The 9,845-nt window shown below is 37.1% G+C and overlaps 1 protein-coding gene across 1 annotated transcript; it reads left to right on the top strand.

Moving 5' to 3' along the window:
* The first annotated feature begins 2,323 nt into the window (after window positions 1-2,323).
* Window positions 2,324-7,682, top strand: LOC144641088 (CUB and sushi domain-containing protein 2-like). Its single transcript, XM_078500136.1, has 5 exons — window positions 2,324-2,540; window positions 4,229-4,402; window positions 5,907-6,242; window positions 6,712-6,898; window positions 7,357-7,682. Exons 1-5 carry the CDS (start codon window positions 2,324-2,326, stop codon window positions 7,541-7,543), a joined length of 1,101 nt encoding a protein of 366 aa, XP_078356262.1. The 3' UTR covers window positions 7,544-7,682.
* The last annotated feature ends 2,163 nt before the right edge of the window (window positions 7,683-9,845 follow it).

Genomic DNA, 9,845 nt, shown 5'->3' with positions numbered 1-9,845 from the left:
CTATTATCTTTATGTGATAGAGAGAGCCACCTCATCCCGCGCCTAATTGATTGATTGATTGATTAATTCTATTGGCGCTATAGCACGTGGACACTCTTCTTTAAGGGCCAATTACAGTATCTCGTTGCCAAGCTACGCGGTTGCCACGCAAGTGAAATTTTATTTCCGGTTTTCTCGCATTCGTGATTCAGCTTAGCGGCAAAATTTTACGCGAGTTTAGTTCCCTTTCGGTTTATAGAATCATATTCCAAGCACGGAAATTTGTTCTGCAGTAAAAGCAAACTGGGTAAATGGAAATAAAAAACGTTTGTCATACTAAATGATTGCAAAACATATACAAAGCCTAAAGCAAGTATCCGAAACCGCCGAAATATTTTTAAACAGTAGTGGCGATGCGTTAGAAAGCATGCGAATGTGTGGCGCTACCGTATTTTCATAAGTTTCCCCTTCAGCTCACTGAAGAAATCTGTGAAAGCTACTGGCAAAAATTAAGACACTGTCACTAGAACTAAACGAGGCTCATAGAAAAAGAAAACAGCGATTCATTTCGTTCGCGAAACGAAGGTAAGATAACAATTTTTACGCAGTTACCGCAGAATAGGAATGAACTCGATTTAACTGCCGTAAATTGCTTGCAGAAACTGCTGAAATGATTCGTACAGCAGTCTAACCACAGGACAAATTCAGTAAAGTACAAAACTGCAAAAACTAAAATATCATAAAACACCTGTATAAAAACATTTCAGCTTACAAACGTTAACTATTTATTCAACCGAACTATGAATTGTAGCCTCCTTGACAAAACATGATAACGCCGTTTACGCTAATTCGCAAATTACAAGCCGTAAATAAAGAAACTCACACTAAACTCTTTTTAATACTTACGACCGACTTTGTTTACATTTGTCTTAGCCTCTACATGTTAGACGTTGTTAAAGCTGTCCGAATACAAGCAAGAAGTAAACTTTGCCGTGTCGAAAAATTAGTTTTTGACGCGTACGTGAGCGGGGGGAAAGCCAACTTAGTGCAGCAATGTCAATTACGATGATTTCAACCAATCAGTCACCGTAAAATTTTACTTCCGGTACGGACGAAAATGCGTGTTTTTCTCGGAAGGAAAAAAACGTACCTTCTGTTTTTTGTAGTAAATCGAAAGAAAATACATTTTTCTTTAAACGTAAGCATGCGTTTTCGGAAAAACAAAACAACATTAAAGATGTTTTCAAAAACATGGTCAAAAGAACACATTTTCTTTTCTTATTTTTCAAGTTTTTGTGCTAACGGAAAACGCATGCTTACATTTTTTAAGATAAACGTACTGATTGACATAATACTACAAACTATGAATGAGACCGTAAGTTTCTTGCGTAAAACTCAATTTTTTGTTCTGGGTCACGTGACATTAGACGTGCACCGATGACGTCATCAACTGGCTTGCACTCGCACTTTAAAACTCATGTCTAAATTTGGTTAAATGAAAGCAAAGATATACCAAGTTATAGCCAATTGAATTCTCCCTAGCAACGGCCCCAAAAGATACTGTAATGGGCCCTTAATGGCTGATGACATTGCGACCCTCTTCTCACGGTTGATACTAAACATTACCCACAGTTTCGGTTGACGGGTATATATTTATTTATCTATTATCTATATCTAGTTCTCCTTGAGACCCTCCTTTGACGTTTTACAGAAAAAAATACCCTCATTTTTTGTCGAAAGCAAAATTGGCATCCATTGAACCCTTGACTCTTAGCCTATCAACTTCATCCTTGGACAGTTCACAGAAAAACTGCCCTCAATTGTCGGTGAACGGTTCAATTTTTGAGTTATTTTTTCAAAATAGCTCTTTAGGCGGCGCGATGTTCCGTGACTCAGTCAGTCAGTCAGTGGGTCAGTGAAGTATGTTTGTTTGTCACACCAATCAGATTTCAGGCACTATCAGAACCAATCAAATTGCAGTTTATAAAGGCGAAGTAATCTGACGAAATTATGTTTCGAAGTTCGTTTTCGTTGAAAGATTTTTATCATAAGCCCCTTGTCGGTAACTTCAGTCTCCTTTGACGGGGATATAAAATACTAAGAAGCGATTAGTAGGGTGCTAGTCAAAAACAATACGGAAGGATATTTTCAAAAGTAGATAGTTGCAGTTCCAAACATTTTTCCCTTTTGATATATCATATGATTGATTTTCGCCTGTTTAAATTTCGCGCAATGTTTTCTTCGCGTGTACTAAACTTCGCGATATTTTTATATCGCAAAAATCGCGAAAATTAGTACTCGCGAAAATTAGTAAGAATAAGGTATATCGTGCACAAGATTTGAAATGATTATGATCATTGCCATTGTTTCTCTAATGCTACCTAAAGAGCGTTCCTGTGGAAATCCTGGTGTGCCTGAAAATGGAAAAAAGAATTCATCGATCTACCAATATGGTAACTCCATCGAGTTCGAGTGTGACGTTGGTTACACCCTGCAGGGATCCCAGGTTCGTACGTGTCAAACTAACGGCCAGTGGACTGGTATACAGCCTACATGCCCAAGTAAGTTAAACCCTTATTGTGTTAATTTATGCAACAAGAAGAGCATTTCATCAAATTAATGTGGGTAATATTTTCTTGAGTGGCGGTGGTAGTGGTGGTGTACCCCTCCATTTCGGGAACATACAGCCAAATTAAGGAGGCTCGATGTAGTTTTTTTTAAGCCCTAACTGTTTCGTCAACAGTTAGTCAATCTACTAAACGTTAACATTTCAAAAAAAAAAACCAAGAGTCAATCCAGATTTCGAGAAAATTAGGCTTTTTTGAAAACAAAAAAAAAAACGATAGTCGTTGCTATGATAATCTTTGTGACAAAGTAAAAAATAAAACTTTGGCATATTTGATTATTATGGTGTATTTTGGAAAAAATCGAAGATTGGCTTCCTTGATAATTTTCATTTTGAAAACAACCACCTTAGGGCTAAAGAAACTACGTACATTAAGCATCCTTAAGGAGGCTCGATGTAGTTTTTTTTAGCCCTGGGGTCGTCGTTTTGAAAATGAAAATTATCCAGGAAGCCAAAGTTCGATTTTTGCCAAAATACACCATAATGATCAAATATGACCAAAGTTTAATTTTTTACCGGTCACTTAGTCACAGAGGTTACCATAGCAACGTTTGTCGTTTTCTTTTTGTTTTAAAACAAGCTTGATTTTCTCGAAATCTAGATTGATTCTTGGTATTTATTTTTTGATATGTTTAAGTATAGTGGATTTACAACCTGTAGACAAAATTTTAGAAAAATCTGTAAGAGCGTTTTAGAGTAAATGAAGAATGAATTTTGTTGCATTTTTTGGAAAATTCACACAATCGGCAGTCAATATATTTAAAAAATTAAAGCAAAAACTCTCTCGCTCTTAGTTATAGGTCTTTGATGATGTAAGTATTTATATTTAATTTTAAGTAACTGCGCTTAAATACTACGAAACAATTTAAAAGCGCCTATTTCGCATTAAAACGGGATTTTTCTGAAAACTTAATTCTTGACTTACTTGAAAACGGTCTTACAGATTTTTCTAAAATTTCGTCAGCAGTTAGTCAATCTACTGACTTTTAACATATCAGAAAATGAATACCAAGTGTCAAACTAGTTTTCGAGAAAATCAAGCTTGTTTGAAAACAAAAGAAAACGACAATCGTTGCTATGGCAACCTATGTGACTAAGTGACCGGTAAAAAATTAAACTTTGGTCATATTTGATCATTATGGTGTATTTTGGCAAAAATCGAACTTTGGCTTCCTAGATCATTTTTATTTTTAAAACAATCACCCTTGGGCTAAGAAAACTACATCGAGCCTCCTTAAAGGGCATGGTTTTGAGCCATCTGAAGTGGCGTATAGGTTGTGCTTTTGATTCACAGTTTTTGTTCATATAATAAAAAAGGAAAATAACACGTCGGCCTGAATGACATGACGACTTGAACGTAGGCCTGCATACAGGAATATACTCTTTTGCTGCGCTCATACGTAAAATATTCTTTCAATCAAGCTTAACAAAACTATATGTCTTCGCGCGACCATGTAATATCCTTTATTTTTGTGACTGATTTTGACTTTAATGGACTCTTTCGATAAGAAATTTAAATGCCTGATATGTACTGTTATGAAAGTGGGCGTACGAACGAGGTGATGATAAGGCGGTGTTCTATTGTATGTTTAATATACATATATATTTTTTAACAAAATTAAGTTGTTAGCTGTGGTGACCCCGGAGTACCGACTAACGGCGTCAGATATGGAGATAAGTTTACCTTCAAGAGCACAGTAGTACTGGAATGTGACCCTGGGTGGAAACTAGTTGGCAACCTTACAAGGACCTGCCAAGCAGATGGGACGTGGTCGGGAACTCAGCCCACTTGCCAGGGTGAGTATTCATCCAAAATTCATTTAGTGATATGTAATATGAATGTTTTCATAATCGAATCCATTCGTTGCTCGATAACCTTAGAGTAACTTACCGAAATTTGGCGTGGTTTTTCAGCCTTATTAAGCTGGTTTCCGTCGAACATTCGAGCAATAAAGACAAAAATAAAGTAACCAAAAAGACCTCATAGCATGGTAACAGTATTAACACAGTTAAAAAGAACCTATCGAAAATTAGGCTGTCAAGCGCTAGCTGACCTCGCAAGAGAAAACCAAATTGAAGTTCCCATTTTTAGTTAAAATGGACGTTTCATGTCCAGTTTCATAAAAAAACAACAACAACACGCATTTTAAGCTTTTCTCATTTTAAGCTTTTTCTAATTAGGTTTGACATTAACTTTCTCGAGAATGCTTTAGAATTAAATAGCGGGGTCAATTAGAGAAATGAATTACAGTGAGATGTATCAAACAGTATGCAAAATGTTACTGCGCTATGAGTAGATATTTGGTAATGAATTTTTGCACTTATTGCTCAAACTTTGAGCGGAATTTGTCGTAACTACTTTCAGTACTAGCAGGATAAAGGTTTTTGTGAAGAGTAAATTCGAAAGTCTTTACATTTTTGAATCCTCATCATATGTTTCAGATTTATGTAATGGATTCAAATCACGATTTTGGAGATTTTTGACATTTTTTGAAAAATGTCGAATTCCAAAATGGCTTACTCAAAATAGACCTTAATGTCACGGATTTTACCAGATTTTTGAACATCCAAAATTTATATTTCTGTCGCATGAAACCTAGAAATAATAGTCAATTGTTTCCGCGCGTCTTCAAAAAAAATCGATATTTATAGCCGTAGCTTGATTTCTATCCACAAATTAAGGTTATATCTTCCTTTAGATGTTCAAAGGTATTGTTTTGTATGAGTTAAGTTGCCTTTCACTAATTTCAGAACAGTTTTGACCAAAAATCTGCGAAATCTCCGTGACATAGTCCCTCTAATATATGGGGTAATTTTAACGTGACATGACATCGTGAAGGGAACTTTATTGCAACTAAAATAAACATATTTGGATACTTTGTAGACTATAAACTGTTACTATAGCGTGAATACGTTTGCAGATACACTGTAGATGAAGGGGCACATTGCCCCGTCTCAGGGACGAAAAAAACGAGAGCCGGGGATGACTTATTAAGCCGAATTTAACGATTGGATGAATAGCGCCCACAAGTTCCGTTTTGAGTTCGTCAAAGATAATCTTAAAGACCCAGAAATCGCTAAAGCAGTTGCTTAATCTTTGGAGTCTCATAACCACGACAGTATAAGTGTCACTACTGGTACTTTAAATTTATCTTCTGACCAATATATATAGAGAGACCCTCTTGCAAGCTTTTGACCTTTTATATTGTATATTGTATTAAAACGCTTTATTCCTGTCTTCTGCTGAAGAGCCCATACTGAAAAAGAAATTTATCAATAAGAAAAAATCTACTGGTTTCAGAAACGAGGTGTGGAGCATTCTTAACTGGCCCAAGGGGGGCAGTGTCGTCGACAAACTTCCCTAGCAATTACAACGACAACGAATATTGCACGTGGCAGATACAAGTTCCAGTGAACAAGAAAATCAGGCTTGACTTTACCGAGTTTATGACGGAGACTGGTAAAGATTTCTTGTTGATCTACGACACAAACCACTACGAGATTCCAACTATCGTGTTTGACGGAACAACCTACTTACCGCCATCATTCACTTCATCTGGGAATGTGTTGCGAGTAAGATTCATCAGTGATGGGGCCACAAACAGAAAAGGATTCAGTTTCAACTACGATCAAGTCGGTAAATAGTAGAGTCAATTTTTTGTTAATTTACTCCAGCTGGGTAAATCTCAACTTTTATTTTTCAATTCGAGAATGATCCTGAGGTCGCAAAAGTGCTGCTGAACGGTTTCGTCGGCTGATACTTTCAACCTCCTTTCTCGCGGAAGAGAAAACGAAGGAAATTGGGAGTTGGGTTGTGATTTTTTTGAGATTTAACGTCCAATAACATATCTGATAAAGGCATGTCACTAGCATACAAAGATTCTTTTCTGACCGTGTGTCGACATTACCACCAAAAACCTAAATTCCAGGCAGGCAGACTTCCAGTATTTTTGCCACTGATTAGCTCAACATGTTTAATTCGTATGAATGGGCCACAAGAAAACTTTGGTTGTACTGAAATCAGTAAATCCTTTTACCTCATAATATCGCCACACTCACGACAGGGTTAAGAACTTATAACTAACCTTTTATGTGTAATTTCTTAGACACATCCTGTGGAGGCGTGCACGAAGACGGAAGTGGCACGATCTCTTCCCCAGGCTATCCAAATGGTTACGCGGATAATCTCGACTGCGTTTGGTTGGTGTATCGCACCGTGGACATTCCCGATTTTATTTTCACTGAGTTCCAGACGGAAAATACTTATGACTACGTGAAGATCACTAGTGGAAGGTAAGGTCTAAATAATAAATTAGATTTGGGATTAAATGTTAGATTTGGGCTCCTCGATGAGGCATGGTTGGTTGACTTGACTATGACTATGACCTAGATGTGCCTTGGCTCGAGTTTTACTTAAATGGACAGTGACACCATGATTAAGTGCTACTTGAAATGAAGGAAACCATTGATTACGTTTATTCACACTTTGGAGAATTAATTTATGCCTTTCTTTTGTTGTTCAAATTAATTTTTTTTGTTGATCAGTGATTGCACCCTCATTACTCCATCACAGTTTGATACGGGGAGGCTCCGCCCAGAGGTCCAACCTCTTACCCTTTTATATACCATTTTGAAAGAAAAGGTACCCCTTTCGTATTCCTTTTATTGAAAAAGGTACCCCTTTCACAAGCCTAAATGACATGACATATACCTAAAACAGGAAGTCTTTCTGTTTGTTAACTTTTTTATAGATTTGGCGAAGGCTTGTTAACAAACGGCTGGAGCGGGCACTCCATTCCTATCGGCTCCTTCTATGAAAGAGGGAAAAAATACTTGTGGATCCAATTCAAGACCAACGGAGGTAATGGTGATGGCCAATTTCATAAAGGGTGGAGCGGTTCCTACCAGAAATACTGGCCTTACGTTAACAGCAAGTAGAAGAAGAGAATGTAGAAGAAGAGAAATTCCAGACGCATAAAAGTAGTGCTCGCTTCAGGAAAGAATGGGCTTTGCAACATTGTAGTAGATAAAATGGAAATGATACGCACACTGAAAGTGGTAATAAATAAATCATCTAGCAGAACAACTGTGTCATCTTATTCTCTTTGCATGATTTTGTCGCAGGGCTTCATAATTCATCTAAAATTTACTTATTTTTTAGTCCATGTCCCTTTCGCACACCCTGGGAGGTCTCACATCAAATCAAGGGGAAATAGGAAGATTGCGAAGTACGGAATCTTAACAAGTGTACTCGATGAGGACCCACCTTGTGTACAGGTAGGGGGCTATGCAAGATACCACCTGTCTGGTAAGCCAATTGGACAAAATTTATTGGCCTTAAAGTTTGAGTTGAGACTGTCATATTAAGTGTGCATGAAGCTTGTTTTGCTGGAGAAATAGCACAAGTGGGGGAGTGGAGAGGGGGCTATACAAACAAGACGCCATCTTTAAGGTGGGGAAAGGGGGGTACATGAAGAGACTACCTGTCTTTTTGCAGATAGGTGGGTCCTGTCTGAGTACAATAGTATTGACCATTTCCCTTAACCTGTCGTTGTTTTTTTCCCAGGTATTTTGCATTTTACTATACGTGGTCAGCTGGTAACAGGTCTAGGACAACAGAAAAAATTTAAACGGTTTTCAAAGATTTCCTGGTTCAAACTTTGCGATTTACGTTCGCACGTTATTTTTTTAAATTGTTTAATTGAATAAAACTGAATAATTTGAAAAGACTTACAATATTATGAACGCCTACAGAATAACTTTGACGTTTAAAACCTTTGAGAAAAGGTCTCCCAAAATGAACGGCCTTGCAAAAAAATATTTGAAGGATAATAAACACAATAGCCTCCAGTTGGGTTCAAAAATATGGGCTGATATTTGTCCTTGGACATTATCTGTTCCTCAAAGATCACAGTTTTCCTCGAGTTTTGTTCTCGGAAAACTGTTCGCTTCTCGGAATAGATAATGACCGCGGACAAATATCAGTGTATATTTTCGCGCCAAATGGAGGCATTTGTTTGTATAAGGCTCTAATAGTATGCGATAGCAATATACGACACTATATTTTATTATATACGACACGATTTAAGCGAAGGTTAAATAATTCGGGTCCATAGTTCGGATCCTAGACTACCAAATATATATGAGTAGAGTAGAGTAGAGCAAAACTTTTTTTTACACAGGGTAGCCCATTCAGCTCTAAGACTGGTCTCCATAGGGCCCTGTATCTTAAAAAAATAAATTACATCAAAAGTCGACTTTTTTCCCATAGTATGATCAGCCTTGTAGTATATAGAGGATATTACACGGTGGCGGGAAGATATGAATGTTATGTTTGACACTTATTATCTCATGAGTGAGCGCAGCGAACAAGTGAGATATTGGTTTTTGTCACAAGAACGTAAAATTCATATCTTTGAGCCAACGTGTAATGTTCTTTTTTATTATACGGAGACCAGATAGCTGATAATGCCGATTTTATTGTGTTTCCGAATATATCGAGCCAGTTTTACAAATACCGGTGGCCTTCACGGCCTTCAAAAAAAACAAAATACAAAGCACCCGGTGCCCAGGATATCGAAACACTAACTGAAATCAATATTTCACAAAATAGTACTTGTCAACTACATTAAACTTATCGAAGTATTGAAAACATTAATAACTTTGCCTAGAATCCGATGCGGCAATGTATTGACAACCGATGGATTTCAACTACTTTTGTTTTCTTATTTGCACTATATAAGGTTTCCTTTATCGTGTTCTGGTTCTTAAGTTTATCAGAAAACTAATTCTTTTTCCAAATGCTGCTTGCTCGTCGCTTGCTAACGACAAACGGCGCAAGAAACCAAGCTTATTCAACAGAGTGGAAATTGGCGGGAATCGTGACGTCAAAGAACAAATACATGACACTCGCAAGGGTGACATACGGAAAATACTCCACTCGGGTCCCGGATGGAGTGGCGTATGTAATATACGAGTGGTTTAGTTCCCAGTAAAACACTCTCTTTCATAATAATTGTCTGTTGTAAAATTCATTTACTATTCATGAGGGTGCAAAGCAATCCTAGCACAGTATTCAGATCACATTTACACAACTGTAAACCCCAATACAAATCAAACAATAGAATAAATTTTGATACAAACTCCTAATCAGCTAATTAGTATTCATTAACTTTTGATACAGATCTCTGCCGAATCGCATAACAATACTTTGCATTCAATTTATTGTTTTCATTTCACA

This window comes from Oculina patagonica, unplaced genomic scaffold, assembly GCF_052425735.1.
Source record: "Oculina patagonica isolate OP01 unplaced genomic scaffold, crgOcupat unplaced671, whole genome shotgun sequence".
NCBI lineage: Eukaryota > Metazoa > Cnidaria > Anthozoa > Scleractinia > Oculinidae > Oculina > Oculina patagonica.
This window is presented reverse-complemented; position numbering and strand designations above follow the sequence as displayed.